This window comes from Apus apus, chromosome 13 (assembly GCF_020740795.1).
Source record: "Apus apus isolate bApuApu2 chromosome 13, bApuApu2.pri.cur, whole genome shotgun sequence".
Taxonomy (NCBI): domain Eukaryota; kingdom Metazoa; phylum Chordata; class Aves; order Apodiformes; family Apodidae; genus Apus; species Apus apus.
Window position 1 is genome coordinate 18065666 of NC_067294.1, and position 18762 is coordinate 18084427.

Consider the following 18762-nt stretch of genomic DNA (forward strand, 5'->3'; position numbering starts at 1 on the left):
GACCTTCACGAGAGATCCAGTTCCTGGGAATCAAGTGGCAAGACGGACGTCGCCAGATCCCAATGGATGTGATTAACAAAATAACAGCTGTGCCCCCCCCATTGCCGAAAAAGGACACTCAAACCTTTTTAGGGACTGTTGGTTTCTGGAGAATGCATATTCCACGTTACAGTGACACTGGAGCTGGGCTAGAGAAGCTGGTGGTAAAAGCGTGTCATGTAGATGCACACGTGCCTCTGAGTCGAGCTTTTTTCAGTGATGACCAGTGATAGGACAAGGAGTAATGGATACAAATTGCAGCACAGGAGGCTTAAGGTGTATATCAGAATTTTTTTTTTTACTGTGAGAGTGACAGAGCCCTGGGACAGGCTGCCCAGAGAGGCTGTGGAGTCTTCTTCACTGGAGACATTCAAAACCCGCCTGGACGCCTTCCTGTGTGATGTGCTCTAGGTGACCCTGCTCTGGCAGGGGGGTTGGACTAGATGATCTTTCGAGGTCCCTTCCAACCCCTAGGATTCTATGAGTCTATGATTCTATGAACATCACAATCAACGAGCAGATGAGGCTGCTCAAGTGTTCCAAACAGACTTAGACTGGGAACATGAGGGTGAGCTCTTACTGGCTCAATGGGCCCATGATGCTTCAGGTCATCAGGGCAGAGATGCAACATAGAAATGGGCTTGTGAACGAGGGGTGGACATAACCATGGACACTATTGTGCAGGTGATCCACAACTGTGAGACGTGCGCTGCGATTAAGCAGGTGAAATGGTCGAAGCCTTTGTGGTATGAGGGGAGGTGGTCACTGCTGTCTGCTTTTAATGGTGGAAACAAGGACAGGATGATTGGAAACATCTCCTGTACCTCATGCCACAGCCAGGAATACTATCCTGGGCCTTGAGAAGCAAATCTTGTGGAGACGTGGTACTGCAGAAAGAACTGACTCAGACAATGGGACTTATTTCAAAAACAGTCTTCTGTCTGACAGGGCTACAGAGCCTGGTATTGAGTCGATCTACCATATCCCGTACTATGCACAAGCCTCAGGGAAAGCTGGAAGCTACAATGGTTTGTTGAAAGCTTCCCTGAAGGCAACGGGTGTTGGAACTTTCAAAAACTGATACAAAAATCTGACAAAGGCCACCTGGATAGTTAATACCGGGGGATCCATCAATCGGGCTGGTCCTGCTCAGTCAGACCTTTTACATGCTGCAGATGGGGATAAAGTCCCTGTGGTGTGTGAAAGGAGCCTGCAGGGTAAAAGTGTTTGGGTCTATCCTGCTTCAGGCAAAGGTAAACCTGTCCGGGGTGTTGCTTTTGCTCAGGGACCTGCACATACGTGGTGTGTGAGGATGGAGGATGGTGAAGTACAATGTGTACCTCAACGTAATGTGACTCTGGGGGAGAGTCCTTAATTTGACAGCTGGCAAAATATAGAGCCCATATGTAACTGCAGTCAATGGAGTTGAATGGTGATGTATGGAGACGGTTCCCCTGAGGCTGCTGTGACTGCAGCTCTGAGAACCTGCAGTGAAGCCAGTCTAAGCCATCAGTGGTTATGAAATCCAAACCTGTTAAAAGGAGGCTGTAAGGCGGAGTTTGTAGTTCTTCAGCCTCACATATTCTTATCATCCAGACTCATGCAAAGTGCTAGAACATCCCTGGAAAACCAGTAAACCCCTGTTTAGAGGGGCCTTGGACTGAGTGGGACACTGAGGAGAGCAGGATCTTTATCAGTGATCACCTCTTGTCTCCCCCCTGCTTTTTGAACAGCAAGAGCTTAGCGGGCACCTGAGAAATTAGTACCTTAACATGCACAGCTGCATGGAGAAGAGAAGTGTTGGTACATCTGGCAGCAACCAAGAGGGTCAAGAAATCTTGAGATAATGTATAGTAAAGTCATAGTACTATAGTATTCTTGGGGATGGAAGGAAGCGTAAATAGCATAGAGGCAAAGACTCATTAAGGCTGAAAAAGGCCTCCAAGGTCATCAAGTGCAGGCATCAATCTCAGCCCAGACACCCCCAGACACTTGGGTATCTGAGGACAAGCTGGAATGCAAGGGGGCTTATTTTCTGCCAAATTACTTTGTCCTTTGACGCAACATCTTAAAGATCATAGATACACTAAGGTTGAAGAAGACCACTCAGATCAACAAGTCCAACCGCCAGCCTGACACCACCGTGCCCACTAACTCATGTCCTGAAATGCCATTTCTACACATTCTTTAAACACATCCATGAATGGTCAGTCCACCATGTTCCTGGGCAGCCTGTTGTAAAGCTTGGCCCCTCTTTCAGTAAAGACAGGCCATGTAAGCCTCCCCTTCATCAAAAGAAGTCATGAGAAGTCATCCCTTCAGCCTGCTCCTCTCCAGACTAAACAATATCAGTTCCATCGGCCACTCCTCATCACAATTTTTCTCCAAATGTTTCAACACCTCCTCAATGTCTTTCTGGCATTGAGGAGCTCAAAAATTACCTCAGGACTCAAGGTGCAGCTCCACCAGTGCCGAGTCTATGAGCACGATCCCTTCCCTACTCCTGCTAGCCACACCATTGCTGATCCAAGCCTGGATGCTGTTGGCCCTCTTGGCTACTTGAGCACACTCCTGGCTTATGTTCATATGGATGTCAGGTGGCAACTCCAGGTCCTTTTCCCCCCGGCAGCTTTACAGACAGTTCCCCAAGCCTGTGGCATCACTTGGAGTTGTTGTGAGCCAAGTGCAGGAGTCGGCTCTTCAGGAACTCATCCTGTTCCTCATCCTTGGTGGCAATGTCCCTCCCCTGCACCCAAAAAAAGGACGGAGAGTCTCCTTGGCTCTCTTTTTGTTGCTGATGTATTTGTAAAAACATTTTTATTGACGCTTACAACAGTGGCCAGACTAAGTTCCCACTCGGCTATTGCCTTTCCCATGTTCTCTCTGCATGACCTAATGAGATCCCTCTACTCTTCTAGAGTCACCTGCCCCTTCTTCAAAAGATGTTACATGCTTGTTTTCCTTCTGACACACAGAAAAATCTGGTTCAGCCAGCCCGGTCCTCTTCCCCTGCAGCTTGTCTTACAGCACATGGGAACAGCCTGATCCTGCACCTCTAAGACTTCCTTCCTGAAGGTTATCCAGTCTTCTTGAAACCTTTCCCTTCAGGACTGTCTCCCAAAGGACTCTCTCAACCAGTGGCCTGAACAGTCAAAAGTCTGCCCTCCAGAAGGCCATTAGAGTGGTTTTGCTGACCCCCCTCCTTCCTTCACCAACAATTGAAAACTCAATCATTTCATGGTCATTGAGCTCAAAGTGGCCTCTGGCAACCACAGCTCCCACCAGTCATTCCCTTAGCCTCCTGTTCAGTGACCCATTCCTCTGCAAACCTAGTTTAACTCCACCTGTCCCCAGGTGCCATGTAAACCTCCCCTTGATCAAAAGAAGTCAAAATCACACCAATGGCACCAGCCTCAGAGCCATGTATTAACCAGGGCTGTTTTCCTCTCAGTGTTCTTCCCTGTTGCTGAAGGCACTGAGGAGAACACGACCTGTGCTCCTGATCCTTGAGCTAATCACCCCCGTGCCCTGAAATCCCTTTCATTGCTTCTGGCCTTCTCTCTGCAACCTCATCACTGCCAACCTGCATAACCAATACTGGGTAATAATCAGAGGGCATCACCAGACAATGGAATTTTGTACTAACATCTCTGACCCGGGACTTAGGGAGGCAGCAGACTGGGTGGCTCTGGCTGGCATACTAGGACCTCTGTTCCCCTCAGAAAGGAATTAGAATTGCGCTGCATTTTTCTCAGCAGAGGCTGTCATACTCACCCAAGCCATCTCCTCATCTGGACCTTCATCTACATTCTCATGTACCTGGGTCTCAAGTTCCTGACCCACATGTCTGCTGTATAAGGGCAAGTGGGAAGGGACACCTCCCACTGGACCAGGTTCTCCAAGCCCCATCCACACTGGACTTGAACACTTCCAGTGACAGGACATCCACACCTTCACTGGGCAGCCAGGGACAGTGACTGAACACCATCCCAGCTAAGAATTCCTTCCTAATGTCCAACCTGTATTGTCCATCCTCTTATTTAAAGCCAACAGACATCATAAAGTCCTGCCCCAGCTTTCTTATACATGTCCCTCACGTACTAAAAGGTCCTCTAGAGGTCTCCCCAGAACCTTCTCTTCTCCAGGCTGAACAACTAATTAACCTTGTCCTGTTGTACATGCCCTTGTCAATAGACCCTCCCCACCTTTCCCGTAGCCCGCTCAGGCACTGGAATCTGCTCCAGAGGACTCCCCAGAGCCTTCGCTTTGGTAAAGCCTTCTCCAGATTGAACAACTAAACACCACCACTTTCTCAGCCTGTCCTCATGGAAGAGGTGCTCCAGACCTCTGACCACCTTCAGTGATGACACCCGGACACACGATGTTCCAATGATGCTCCCTCCAAGCTTCCCCAGTCTCTCAACAATTTCTCCTTCTATTGAGGTCCCTCTAACCTAAATCTATCTTTTCCTGTTTAAAGTCAGTACCACTTATAGAAAATCCCTCCCCAGCAAGCCCCTAGTGCCTTTAAGGTACTGGCAGGTGCTCTAAAGTCTAGCCAGAGCCTTCTGTTCTCCAGGCTGAACACCCCCACCTTTTGCAGCCTGTCTTCAGAGGAAAGGTGCTCCAGCCCTCTGATCATTGTCAGTGATGACACACTCAACCACCACCTGCCCCACTCTGTCCCTCCCTGCTCCCACCGCCTCCCGCCACCCCCTGCTCCCGGCCAGGACCCTCACCTGTGCGGCCCAGTCGCCTTCGTCGCCGAGGTTGGTGGCCTCCTGCGAGCACACCGAGCTGCGCTGGTCGGGCGGGCCGGGGGGCAGCCCGGCGGGGAAGCAGGGCAAGAGCGGCCTGAGGAAGCGAAACTCGCTGTTGACGGTGCCGCCGGCGAAGCAGATGTCGTAGACGTAGCTGCGGGGCAGGGAGCCCGCCGTGCTCTCCGTCACAGCCGTCGGGAAGGTGGGCAAGGGCTCGGCCCTGGCCCGCCGCAGCCTCAGCACCACGGCGGCCACGGCGCTGGCCACGAAGAGCGCCGACACGCAGGCCAGCGAGGCGATGAGGTAGAGGGTGAGGGGCCCGTCGGGCTCGGCGGCCGGCGCCTCCTCGCTCCGCCGCCAGTGCGCGTCGGAGAAGCCGTCCACCAGGGCGATGGCCAGGGTGGCGCTGGCGGAGCGCGGCGGCTGCCCGCGGTCTCGCACCAGCACCACGAGCCTCTGGCGGGCCGCGTCCCTCTCCGCCACGGCCCGCGCCGTGCGCACCTCGCCGCTGTGCAGCCCCACGCGGAACAGCCCCGGCTCCGTCGCCTTGGCCAGCTCGTACGACAGCCACGCGTTCTGCCCCGCGTCCGCGTCCACCGCCACCACCTTGGCCACCAGCTCGCCCGCCGCCGCCCCGCGCGCCACCAGCTCGCCCGCCAACGCGCTGCTGCCGGGGGGCGGGTGCAGCACCACGGGCGCGTTGTCGTTCTCGTCGCGCACCACCACGCGCAGCACCGCCTGCGCGCTCAGCGGCGGCGAGCCGCCGTCGGCAGCGCGCACCGCCACCTCCAGGCCGCGCACCTCCTCGTAGTCCAGCGCCCGCAGCACGTACACGTCCCCGCTCACAGCGTTGACCGACACGGCGGGCTGCTCCTTGCCCTCCTGCCGCACCAGCGCGTAGCTGACGCGGGCGTTCTCCCCCGCGTCGGCGTCCGTGGCCTTCACGCTGCCGATCCGGACCATCGGGCTGTTGTTCTCCGTCACCCACAGCGTGTACACCTGCTGCGCGAACTCGGGCGCGTTGTCGTTCACGTCCGAGATCCGCACGAAGATGCTTGCCCGCGAGCTCAGCCGCGGCCTGCCCCAGTCCAGCGCCGTGATGCTGATGTTATACTCCGCCGTCCTCTCCCTGTCCAGCGCCGCGTTGGTTCGCAGCTCGTAGTAGCTGTCGAACGTGGGGCTGAGGCTGAACGGCAGGTCCCCGGCGATCGAGCACTCCGTCCTGCCGTTGTCCCCGGAGTCCCGGTCCCGCACGCTGAACAGGGCCACCACGGTGCGCGGCGCCGCGTCCTCGGCGATGGAGGCGCTGACGGACGTGAGCGCTATCTCCGGGGCGTTGTCGTTCACGTCCAGGACCTCCACCTGCACTTTGCAATGCCCGGAAAACCCTCCGCCGTCGGTGGCTCTCACCACCAACTGATGTGTTTTCGCTTCTTCGAAGTCGAGGTTGCCCGCCACCCGAATCTCCCCCGTGTCAGCGTTCAGCTCGAAGAGCTTCACGGTCCGCTCCGGTGTCTGGGTGAAGGCGTAACGTACATGCCCGCTGGAGCCTTCGTCGGGATCCGTGGCCACCACTCTGACCACCAGCTGCTCCGGGGGGCTGTTCTCGGCCAGCCGCACCTCGTAGACCTCCTGAGCAAAGACCGGCTTGTTGTCATTGGCATCGAGCACCACGATCCGGACCCGAGCAGTGCCCGAGCGGGGTGGCGAGCCCCCGTCGGTGGCCGTGAGCACTAAATTCAGCTCTCGCTGCTCTTCGCGGTCCAGCTGACGCTCTAGGACCAGCTCCGCGAATTTGGCTCCGTCTTCCGCAGTTGAGACAGCGAGGGAGAAATGCGAATTGGAGCCGAGGCTGTAGTTCTGCAAACCGTTCATGCCCACGTCCCTGTCCTGGGCGCTTTCCAAAGGGAAACGAGACCCGGGTGATTCCGTTTCAGGAATCTCTAAGACCATTTCCTTCTTCGGGAACACGGGGGAATTGTCGTTCACGTCACGAACCTCCACCTCCCCTCGGATCAGCTGCATCGGATTCTCAAGGAATACCTTAAAGAAGAGCGTGCAGGTCTCGCTCTGCGGACAGAGCTGCTCTCGGTCCAGCGACTCCTTCACCGTCAGGACGCCGCTGCTCGGATCCAGGCGGAAAAGCTGCTCGTTCCCCTCGGACACAACGCGGGCCTTGCGAGCCGCCAGCTGGCTCGCAGCCACCCCCAGCTCCTTGCCAATGTCGGCGACAAAGGACTCCCTCTCCATTTCCTCCGCCACAGAGTAGCGGAGGCGCTCGGCCCCGCTCTGACACACGCAAACGCACAGAAGAAACAAGAGCACTTGCCTCTCGCTGCCTCCGCTCCGTCTCCCGCTCGCCATCCCTCTCCACCAAAGCCATCCACCCTCCTCCGCGGCTCCCAGCATTTTTTCTCAGCGGCGTCCGAGGCAGAGCGCTCTGGCTCAGGGGTGGCGGCAGAAGGGGCTCGGAAAGCCCCCGAGCACCCCGGCTCCGTGCCCCGCCGCCCTTCCCCAGCAGCTCCCGCGGCTGCTTTTTGTCTCCCGCTGCCTGCACAGCCGGGGCGGGCGGAGGAACCTGCGGCTCCGTGGCCAACACCCCCACCCAGCGTCGCAAGGCGGAATCTTCCCTCTGCCTTTTTCGGGCCAGCGCTGCTGCCGCAACGATGATGCTGCTCTGGGACACACCATCCTTAGGCTGTTTAATTCGCAGTCTGTAGCACACCCCATCCAAACGACACACCGCTCCAGGGGATCTTTAAGGTCCATTCCAAATCAAACCATTCCATGATTCTACAGTCCTTTCTCATTTAATGTTGCCGCACAAGCTAAGAAATACTTGAGAGTTCCCCGTGCTCAGAGATCAAACCTGAACTCTCTGACCTGTATAAAGATCGACGGCCAACAAGTAGTTAACATGAAAGGCGAGGAGAGGTCACTAATGAAAGCCCCAGATACACAAACCCTGAGGAGCGGGAGCGAAGGGAGACAACAGCAAAGACCAGGGATCTAACGGCACTAATCGATGGGCCATTAGCGGAACCGTTCACGTGTAAACGGCAAGAGGTTCAACCAGAAACTTGTTAATGATCAGGGGAAAAAAGAAAACATGACAATGGATTATCGCAAAGGAGTTTACGAGGGAACTTCTAGGAAAGTGCCAAGCTTATTATTGGAAGATTAGAGGTAGGATCTCCATTACAAGGGAGAGACCATGACTGGATCCGGGAAGAAAAATCGTGATACAATGTCGGAGGGAGGGGAGAGCGGGGGAAACACGACTGGAACAGATCCCATTTCTGGTTCATTTTCCAAAATATAATTCAGCCTCTTCTCCCAGCCTGCGTTCATCCCAGGTAAAGCTTTCTGCATCACTTGGCCTCAGAGAGAGTGAGCAGAGGAGGTTCTGTTTCAATTATCGCCTCTTTTCTCCTCCATGACCTTTGAACAGGTAGAGATTAACGGGCGCCTGAGACATGACTCCCTTTACTTGTACAGCAGCATGGAGAAGAGAGGTGCTGGTACTGTCTGGGAGTACCCGACAGGGTCAGGAAAGAGCTGGGAGGCTGCATTGTCAAATCATGGAATTACAGAATGGCTCAGTTAGACAGAAACCTTTGATGTCGTAGACTCATCAAGGCTGGAAAATACCTCTAAGATCACCAAGTCCAACCACCAATCCAACACCACTATGCCCACTAAACTGTGATCCAAAGTGCCACCTCTGCATGTTTTTTGAACACCCCCACCACTTGCCTGGGCAGCCTGTTCTGATGCTTGACCACTCTTTCAGTAATGACAGTTTTCCTTACATCCAATCAAAACCTTCCCTGTCACAAACTGGCGCCATTGCCTCTTGTCCTACTGCTGGTTACTTGGAAGAACAGACTGACACCTCCTTTCAGGCAGTTGTAGAGTGAGAAGATGTCCCCTCAGCCTCCTCTTTTTCAGACTAAGCAACCCCAGTTCCTTCAGCCAATCCTCATATGACTTTTTCTCCAGAAACTTCACCAGCCTCACTGCACTTCACTGGAACTGCTCCAGCCACTCAAGGCCCTTATGGTAGTGAGGGGTCCAAAACTGAACCCAGAATCCAAGGTGCCTGCCCAGATCCATCTGCAGAGCCTTTCTAACCATGAGAAGATCAACACTCCCATCCAATTTGGTGTCAGCTGCAAACATATTGAGGAAGCTCTCAAGCCCCTCATCCAGATCAATTGCAAATATATTATACAAGACCGGCCCCAAATCTGAGGCCGGGGCAACACTACTTGAGACCAGCCACCAGCTGGATTTGACTCTATTCACCACAACTCTCTGGGCTTGGTGTCCAGCCAATTTTTTACCCCGCAAAGAGTACACCTGTCTAAGCCATGAACAGCCAGCTCCTCTAGGAGAAAGCTGTGGGAAGTGGTGTCAAAGGCTTTACTAAAGTCCAGGGAGACAACAACCACAGCTGTTCCCTCATCCATTGGGTGGGTCACCTGCTTCTAGGAGAAGAAGCTCAGGTTGGTCAAGCACGACCTGCACGACCTGGCTGGGCCTGATTCCTTGGTTGTCTTGCACATGCCCTGTGAGCACCCTCAAGAAGAACTGCTCCGTAATCTTCCCCACACAGAGGTCAGGCTGACAGGCCTGCAGTTCCCCAGATCCTTCTTCCAGCCCTTCTTGTAGATGGCTGTCACTTTGGCAAGCTTCCAGTTACTTGGGACCTCCCCTGCTAACCAGGACTGCTGATAAATGATGGAGAGAGGCTTGGCAAGCTCCTCCACCAGCTCCCTTAGTCCTCTCAGGGAGATCTGATCCAGTCCCACAGATTGGAGTGTTCACATGCCATAGCAGGTATTAACTGCTTCCTCCTAGATTAGGGAGAGATTATTCTGCTCTCCATCAGTGACTTCCAGCTCAGGGAGCTGAATACTCTGAGGAGAACTGCACTGACTATTGAAGACTGAGGCAAAGAAGGCATTAAGGCTGGAGATTCTCCTTGGCTCTCTTTTTGTTGTTGAAGTATTTGTAAAAACATGTTTCTTATCTTGTATAAGACTGGCCAGATTGAGTTCTAGAGGGGCTTTTGCCTTTCCCATTTTCCCTCTGCATGACCTAACCACATCCCTGTTCTCTTCCTCAGTTGCCTGTCCCTTCTTCCAAAGGTGTTCAACTCTCCTTTTTTCCTGAGTCCCAGCAAAAGCTTCCTCTTCAGCCAGGCCAGTTGTGTTCCCTGTTAGTTCTCCTTAGGGCACACAGGGACAGCCTGCTCCTGCTCCTTTAGGACTTCCTTCTTGAAGAATGTGCCACCTTCCTGGACTCCTTCTCCCTTCAGGACTGTCTGCCAAGGGGCTATCTCCACCAGCATCATGAAAGCCCAAGGTCTGCTCTCCTGAAGTCCATGAGAATGGTTTTCCTGACCCCTCATCCTTACTTCATTGAGAATCCAGACCTCAGTCAATTCATGGTTGCTGAGACACAGGCAGCTGGTGACTACAAGAGCTCCCACCAGTCCTTCTGCGCTTGTGAACAGCAGGTCCAGTCAGGCAGACCCCCTGGTAGGCTCACTTAACAGTGGTGTCACAAAGTTCTCTTCCACACACTCCAGGAACCTCCTAGACTCTTGCCTTTCTGCCGTGTTGTGTTTCCAGCAGATGCCCAGTAAGGTGAAGTCACCCACGAGAACAAGGGCTGGCAGTTCTGAGACTTCTGCCAGATCCTTGCAGAATGTTTCAGCAGCTGCTTCATCCTGGTTGGGAGGTCTCTAACAGGGTCACAGCAGGCTACCTACCTGTTTGGCCTTCCCCCTCATCCTTACCCTTAAGCGTTTGACGTCATCATCACAGTCGGTGAGCTCCGTACAACCAAAACATTCCCTAACATACAGAGCCACCCACCACCTCCCCTGCCTTTCCTCTCCCTTCTGAAGGAGAGTCATCCTACCATGTTTCTGTGATAGCAACTAAGTCGTAGCTCTCCTGCTGCACCATGGCTTCCAGCTGCCCTTGTGTGTTGCCCTGGTGGAGATGCACTTGAGCTGGGCTGCTGATTTCACACCCAATATTGACATGGCACCACGAGGCTCCTCTCCAGTGAGCCTGGTTTATCCCATTGCCCCTTCAAGCCTACTTTAAAGCCCTCTCAATGAGCCTACCACCTCATGACCAGGAATCCCTTTGCCCCTTTGAGACAGCTGAACTCCATCTGTAACAAGCTGGCCTGGAGCTGTGTGAACCTCCCCATGACCAAGAAACAAAATTCCCCCAATGGCTTCAGCCTCTGAGCCACCTGGAAATCTAGTGTGTTTTCCTCTTCCTTCAGTATTGTTCCTGCCACTGGAGAGATTGAAGAGAACACTGCTTGTGCTCCTCATCCTTCAACCAATCACCTCAGTGCCCTGAAGTGCCTTTTGGTCACTCGGGAGCTCTTTCCGCAACCTCATCACTGCCGACCTGCATGACCCATAGTAGGTAATAATCAGAGGGCATCACCAGACCAGGATGTTTTCCTAGTAACATCTCTGATCCTAGTCCCAGAGAGGCAGCAAACTTCCCTGTGGGATGGGTTGGGTTGACATGTTGGGCCCTCTGTTCCCCTCAGAAGGGAATGGCCTGCAACAAATACCATCCCTTTTTTTTCTCAGCAGAGGCAGCCATACTGTGTGGGGCTGACTGACTCACTCCCAGCCACCCCCTAGGTGGACCTTCATCTACATCCTCATGTGCCTGGCCCTCAAGCTCCAGAGCCACCTATCTGCTGTGTAAGGGCAAGTGAGAAGGTGAGGGAGGCTGAGAAAAGAGTGGCCCGTGGCCCCAAACAGGGACCTGTGTCCATTCCCTTCCCCTTTCTTCCCCGCCCCTTTCTATTAGGTCATGGAATCACAGAATGGTTGAGGTTTGAAGAGGCCTTAAAGATCATGTAGTTCCAACACCCCTGCATGGGCAGGGACACTTCCAGAGTTACCGTATGGCTCCAAGTCTAAAGCAACCAAGCCCTGAACAATTTTAGGGACAGGGCATCCACAACTTCACTGGGAATCCCGGGCCAGTCTCTCAGCACCCGCAAACTCAAGCATATTCTTCCTAATGTTCAGCCTAAAACTGGCCTCTTCCACTTTAAACCCCTGGTCCTATCCCTAGCTGCCCTTACAAATAGTCCCTCCCCAGCTTTCTAGTAAGCTACCTTCAGGTACTCCAAGGTCTCCCCAGAGCCTTCTCTTCTCCATGCTGAACAACTGAACAACCCACACTTTCTCAGCCTGTCTTCAGAAAAGAGGTGCTCCAGCCCTCTGACCATTCTCAGTGTTGACACACAACCTCCCCAAACCCCCACGCTGCTCAATTCCCTCTCCACCCGCCCCCTCCATCCCCTTGTCCCATCCAAGTCCCTCACCTGTGCAGCCAAGTCTCCTTCTGCCCCGAGGTATGTGGCCTCTTGGAACCACTGATTGACTCAACCCAGGCAATCCCCTGGATGGACCCACATCTCCATATTCTTTCACCTGGTCCTCTAGTTCCTGTGCCTCCATCTGCTGCTTTTGCCTCATGACAGGTAGATCAAGTATTTTCAACCCCCATGCACACGCAGGTCCACCTTGCGCTAGATCCCATTGCTCAAAGACCCATCCAAAGTGGCCTTGAACACCTCCAGGAACGGTGTAGCCAAAGCTCCTTTGGACAAAGTGTTCCTGTGTATAACCTAAATCCACCCTTATCCTGTTTAAAGCCAGTGCCACTTACAACAAACCCCTCCCAAGCATTTCCTGTAGGCCCCCTCAGGTACTGGAAGGTGCTCTAACATCTCCCCAGAGACTTCTCTTCTATAAAGCATGAACAACTGAATAACACAAACTTTCTTTTCTGCTAGGAAAGCCAAATCCCTGCTAGAATCAGATCTCACCAGGGATGTTAAGAACAATAAGAAAAGCTTCTCTAGGTATGTTGAGGAGAAAAGAACATCCAAGGAGAGTGTAGGCCCTCTCCTGAAGGAAACGGGTGAGGTAGCAACCCAAGATACTGAGAAGGCTGAGGTCCTCAATGACTTCTTTGCTTCAGTCTTCTCTGACAAGCGCTCCACCCTCAACACAAAGGCCACAACAGGTGAAAGCAGGGACTGGGAGAGTGAATAAGCCCCCACTGTAGGAGTAGAGCAGGTTCATGACCATCTAAAGAACCTGAAGGTTTGTAAATCTGTGGCACCTGATGGGATTCACCCACGGGTCCTGAGGGAGCTGGCGGATGAAACTGCTAAGCCTCTGTCCATCATATCTGAGAGGTCATGGCAGTCTGGTGAGGTTCCTGCTGATTGGAAAAAAAGGGAACATAGCCCCTATTTTTCAAGGGGAAACAGGAAGACCCAGGGAACTACAGGCTGGTCATTCTCACCTCTGAGCCTGACAAGATCACAGAGCAGATCCTCCTGGAAAGTCTGCTAAGGCACACAGAAAATAAAGAGGTGATTGGTGACAGCCAACATGGCTTCACTAAGGGCAATTCATGCCTGACCGATCTGGGGGCCTTCTACAACAAGGCTACAGAGATGGTGGCAGAGCAACTGACGTCATCTACCTGGAATTGTGCAAGGCATTTCACAGAATCACAGAATTCTAGGGGTTGGAAGGGACCTGGAAAGAACATCCAGTCCAACCCCCTGCCAGAGCAGGGTCACCCAGAGCACATCACACAGGAACATGTCCAGGCGGGTTTTGAATGTCTCCAGGGATGGAGACTCCACAGCCTCTCTGGGCAGCCTGTTCCAGGGCTCTGTCACCCTCACAGGAAAGAAGTTTTTCCTGATATTCACATGGAACCTCCTATGCTCCAGTTTGCATCCATTGCCCCTTGTCCTATCACTGGTCATCACTGAAAAAAGCCTGGCTCCATCATCCTGACACTCACCCTTTACATATTTGTGAACATTGATGAAGTCACCCCTCAGTCTCCTCTTCTCCAAGCTAAAGAGACTCAGCTCCCTCAGCCTTTCCTCATCAGGGAGATGTTCCACTCCCTTAATCATCTCTGTGGCTCTGCCCTGGACTCTTTCAAGCACTTCCCTGTCCTTCTGGAACTGAGGGGCCAAGAACTGGACACAATATTCCAGATGCGGCCTCATCAAGGCAGAAGAGAGGGGAAGGAGAACCTGTTCTAACCTACTAACCACACCCTTTCTAACGCACCCCAGGATTTCATTGGCCTTCTTAGCCAGAAGGGCACACTGCTGGCTCATGGTCATCCTCCTGTCCACCAGGACCCCCAGGTCCCTCTCTCCTACACTGCTCTCCAGCAGGTCAGCCCCCAACCTGTACTGGTCCATGGGGTTGTTCTTCCCCAGACGCAAAACTCTACACTTGCACTTGTTGAATTTCATCAAGTTTCTCCCGCCCAACTCTCCAGCCTGTCCAGGTCTCGCTGAATGGCAGCACAGCCTTCTGGTGTGTCAGCCACTCCTCCCAGTTTAGGGTCATCAGCAAACTTGCTGAGGGTACATTCTGTTCCCTCATCCAGGTCGTTGATGAAGATATTGAACAACACTGGTCCCAGTATCGACCCCTGAGGGACTGCACTAGTCACAGACCTCCAACTAGATTCTGTCCCATTGATTACAACTCTCTGACTTCTTCCTTTCAACCAGTTCTTGACCCACCTCACTACCTGATCACCAAGCCCATACTTTGTCAGCTTATCTACAAGGATGCTGTGGGAGACAGTGTCAAACGCTTTACTGAAATCAAGATAAACCACACCTACCGCTCTACCATCATCTACCCACCGAGTTATTTCCTCATAGAAGGCTATAAGGTTGGTCAAACATGACTTGCCTTTGGTAAAACCATGTTGACTGCTCTTAATGACCCCCTCATCCTTGATATGCCTAGAGATTGTGCCAAGAACCTTTCCATCCATTCATGCAGAGGCATGGAGGCAAACACTACTTGTGCTCCACACCCCCTAACCAACCGCCCCACGGCCCTGAAATCTCAGTCCCACATGACATCATGGTCTCCAAACTGACATGGCATAGATCTGAGGAAACACCCACACACAACCTCCCCACGCGGCTCCCTCCCCGGTCCCACCGCCGCCCACCACCCCCTGCTCCCGGCCAGGACCCTCACCTGTGCGGCCCAGTCGCCTTCCTCGCCGAGGTTGGTGGCCTCCTGCGAGCACACCGAGCTGCGCTGGTCGGGCGGGCCGGGGGGCAGCCCGGCGGGGAAGCAGGGCAAGAGCGGCCTGAGGAAGCGAAACTCGCTGTTGACGGTGCCGCCGGCGAAGCAGATGTCGTAGACGTAGCTGCGGGGCAGGGAGCCCGCCGTGCTCTCCGTCACAGCCGTCGGGAAGGTGGGCAAGGGCTCGGCCCTGGCCCGCCGCAGCCTCAGCACCACGGCGGCCACGGCGCTGGCCACGAAGAGCGCCGACACGCAGGCCAGCGAGGCGATGAGGTAGAGGGTGAGGGGCCCGTCGGGCTCGGCGGCCGGCGCCTCCTCGCTCCGCCGCCAGTGCGCGTCGGAGAAGCCGTCCACCAGGGCGATGGCCAGGGTGGCGCTGGCGGAGCGCGGCGGCTGCCCGCGGTCTCGCACCAGCACCACGAGCCTCTGGCGGGCCGCGTCCCTCTCCGCCACGGCCCGCGCCGTGCGCACCTCGCCGCTGTGCAGCCCCACGCGGAACAGCCCCGGCTCCGTCGCCTTGGCCAGCTCGTACGACAGCCACGCGTTCTGCCCCGCGTCCGCGTCCACCGCCACCACCTTGGCCACCAGCTCGCCCGCCGCCGCCCCGCGCGCCACCAGCTCGCCCGCCAACGCGCTGCTGCCGGGGGGCGGGTGCAGCACCACGGGCGCGTTGTCGTTCTCGTCGCGCACCACCACGCGCAGCACCGCCTGCGCGCTCAGCGGCGGCGAGCCGCCGTCGGCAGCGCGCACCGCCACCTCCAGGCCGCGCACCTCCTCGTAGTCCAGCGCCCGCAGCACGTACACGTCCCCGCTCACAGCGTTGACCGACACGGCGGGCTGCTCCTTGCCCTCCTGCCGCACCAGCGCGTAGCTGACGCGGGCGTTCTCCCCCGCGTCGGCGTCCGTGGCCTTCACGCTGCCGATCCGGACCATCGGGCTGTTGTTCTCCGTCACCCACAGCGTGTACACCTGCTGCGCGAACTCGGGCGCGTTGTCGTTCACGTCCGAGATCCGCACGAAGATGCTTGCCCGCGAGCTCAGCCGCGGCCTGCCCCAGTCCAGCGCCGTGATGCTGATGTTATACTCCGCCGTCCTCTCCCTGTCCAGCGCCGCGTTGGTTCGCAGCTCGTAGTAGCTGTCGAACGTGGGGCTGAGGCTGAACGGCAGGTCCCCGGCGATCGAGCACTCCGTCCTGCCGTTGTCCCCGGAGTCCCGGTCCCGCACGCTGAACAGGGCCACCACGGTGCGCGGCGCCGCGTCCTCGGCGATGGAGGCGCTGACGGACGTGAGCGCTATCTCCGGGGCGTTGTCGTTCACGTCCAGGACCTCCACATGCACTTTGCAATGCGTGGAGAGACCCCCGCCGTCGGTGGCTTTTACAAGCAGCTTGTGTATCTTCTCTTCTTCGAAGTCGAGGTTGCCCGCCACCCGAATCTCCCCCGAGGCAGGGTTCAGCTCGAAGAGCTGCAGGCACCGCTCCGGTGTCTCGGTAAAGGCGTAACGCACCTTCCCGTTGGAGCCTTCGTCGAGATCCGTGGCCACCACTCTGACCACCAGCTGCTCCGGGGGGCTGTTCTCGGCCAGCCGCACCTCGTAGACCTCCCGAGCAAAGACTGGGGTGTTGTCATTGGCATCGAGCACCACGATCCGGACCCGAGCCGTGCCCGAGCGGGGTGGCGAGCCCCCGTCGGTGGCCGTGAGCACTAAATTCAGCTCTCGCTGCTCTTCGCGGTCCAACTGACGCTCCAGGACCAGCTCAGCCGACTTTGCGCCATCTTTCCCTGTTTCGACATGGAGGGAGAAATGCGAATTGGAGCCCAGGCTGTAGTTCTGCAGACTGTTCATGCCCACGTCCCTGTCCTGGGCATTTTGCAGAGGGAAACGGGACCCGGCAGATGCCGTTTCAGGAATCTCTAAAACCACCTCCTTCTTCGGAAACACGGGAGAATTGTCGTTCACGTCACGAACCTCCACCTCCCCGCGGATCAGCTGCATCGGATTCTCAAGGAATACCTTAAAGAAGAGCGTGCAGGTCTCGCTCTGCGGACAGAGCTGCTCTCGGTCCAGCGACTCCTTCACCGTCAGGACGCCGCTGCTCGGATCCAGGCGGAAAAGCTGCTCGTTCCCCTCGGACACAACGCGGGCCTTGCGAGCCGCCAGCTGGCTCGCAGCCACCCCCAGCTCCTTGCCAATGTCGGCGACAAAGGACTCCCTCTCCATTTCCTCCGCCACAGAGTAGCGGAGGCGCTCGGCCCCGCTCTGACACACGCAAACGCACAGAAGAAACAAGAGCACTTGCCTCTCGCTGCCTCCGCTCCGTCTCCCGCTCGCCATCCCTCTCCACCAAAGCCATCCACCCTCCTCCGCGGCTCCCAGCATTTTTTCTCAGCGGCGTCCGAGGCAGAGCGCTCTGGCTCAGGGGTGGCGGCAGAAGGGGCTCGGAAAGCCCCCGAGCACCCCGGCTCCGTGCCCCGCCGCCCTTCCCCAGCAGCTCCCGCGGCTGCTTTTTGTCTCCCGCTGCCTGCACAGCCGGGGCGGGCGGAGGAACCTGCGGCTCCGTGGCCAACACCCCCACCCAGCGTCGCAAGGCGGAATCTTCCCTCTGCCTTTTTCGGGCCAGCGCTGCTGCCGCAACGATGATGCTGCTCTGGGACACACCATCCTTAGGCTGTTTAATTCGCAGTCTGTAGCACACCCCATCCAAACGACACACCGCTCCAGGTGATCTTTGATGTCTCTTCCAACTCAAACTATTCCATGACTCTACAGTCCTTTCTTCTTTGGTGTTACCGCACTGGCTTAGAAATCCCTGAGAGGTCCCTGTACTTAGAGCTCAAGCTGAAACCCCGGACCTGTGTAAGGAGCAACGGCCAACAACTAGTTAATATCAAAGGCGAGGAGAGGTCACTAATGAAAGCCCCAGATACACAAACGCTGAGGAGCCAGAGCGAAGGGAGACAACAGCAAAGACCAGGGATCTAACGGCACTAATCGATGGGCCATTAGCGGAACCATTCACGTGTAAACGGCAAGAGGTTCAACCAGAAACTTGTTAATGATGAGGGGAAAAATGAAAATATGAGCATGGATTATTGCCAAGTTCTCTGAAAAAAAAGTGACTTGATTCAAGTATGTTTTACGGTGGAATTCTAAGAATATGCAAGGCTTATTAATATGGGATGTCTAGATGCAGGATCTTATTCAGTAGAAGGAGTGATCAAGAGTTGACTCGAGACGACCAGCCGTGAGGAAACGGGTAGGGGAGGGGCGAGTGAGGGAAATACCACTGCTACAGAATCATTTTTGGTGCCTTTTCCAAGAGAGCATCCAGCCTCCTCTCCCACTCTGCATTCAGCCCAGTTAACGCTTTCCCCATTGCTCTGATCAACACAAACGTTGCTTTCTCGCCGTATTAACTCGGTGCGCACCAACCAACGGGCTCTGCCTGACCCACCCCACACCTGCGGTGAAATCCTCCCAAATCCCCCAGGGATGGATCTCCGGGACCGCCTCCCTGCCTCACGTCTCCAGTTCTGCCTTGGGCTGCATTTTCACGCGGTTCTCCATGTGGCAATTCCCAGCACATCCCTTAGAAAGGCTCCCAACTGGGCAACCGAGATCTTTCAGCTGAGCTCGCAGCTGATGGCAGCCACGCAGCATCCGACTGGTGCTCACTGGTCTCTCCCTCCTTGGGAGCTTTCTCCTCCCCGCCCCTCCAACACACGCCCAGCAATGGCCTCAGCTGGGCTCAGAAAACCGCCCTGCACCTCGCTCCGGGCCTGATCCCAGCTCTCTCTCATATCCCCTGCA

General features: G+C 55.4%; 1 protein-coding gene across 14 annotated transcripts in view; it reads right to left on the minus strand.

Annotated features, from left to right (window-relative positions):
- Nucleotides 1-18762, minus strand: part of LOC127389888 (protocadherin beta-15-like) — a 120190-nt gene that overhangs the window by 25221 nt on the left and 76207 nt on the right. For 2 of the 14 annotated variants that reach the window (XM_051630879.1, XM_051630876.1), the window contains exon 1: nt 16552-17783. The exons of 7 other annotated variants lie outside the window; for them this stretch is intronic. In XM_051630879.1, coding sequence (XP_051486839.1) covers nt 16552-17331 — 780 coding nt within the window. In that variant the 5' untranslated portion in view covers nt 17332-17783. Of the gene's footprint in view, nt 1-4778; nt 7544-14901; nt 17784-18762 lie in introns of those variants that run through there. 5 more of the 14 variants (XM_051630843.1, XM_051630848.1, XM_051630860.1 and 2 more) reach the window with 3 other exon arrangements.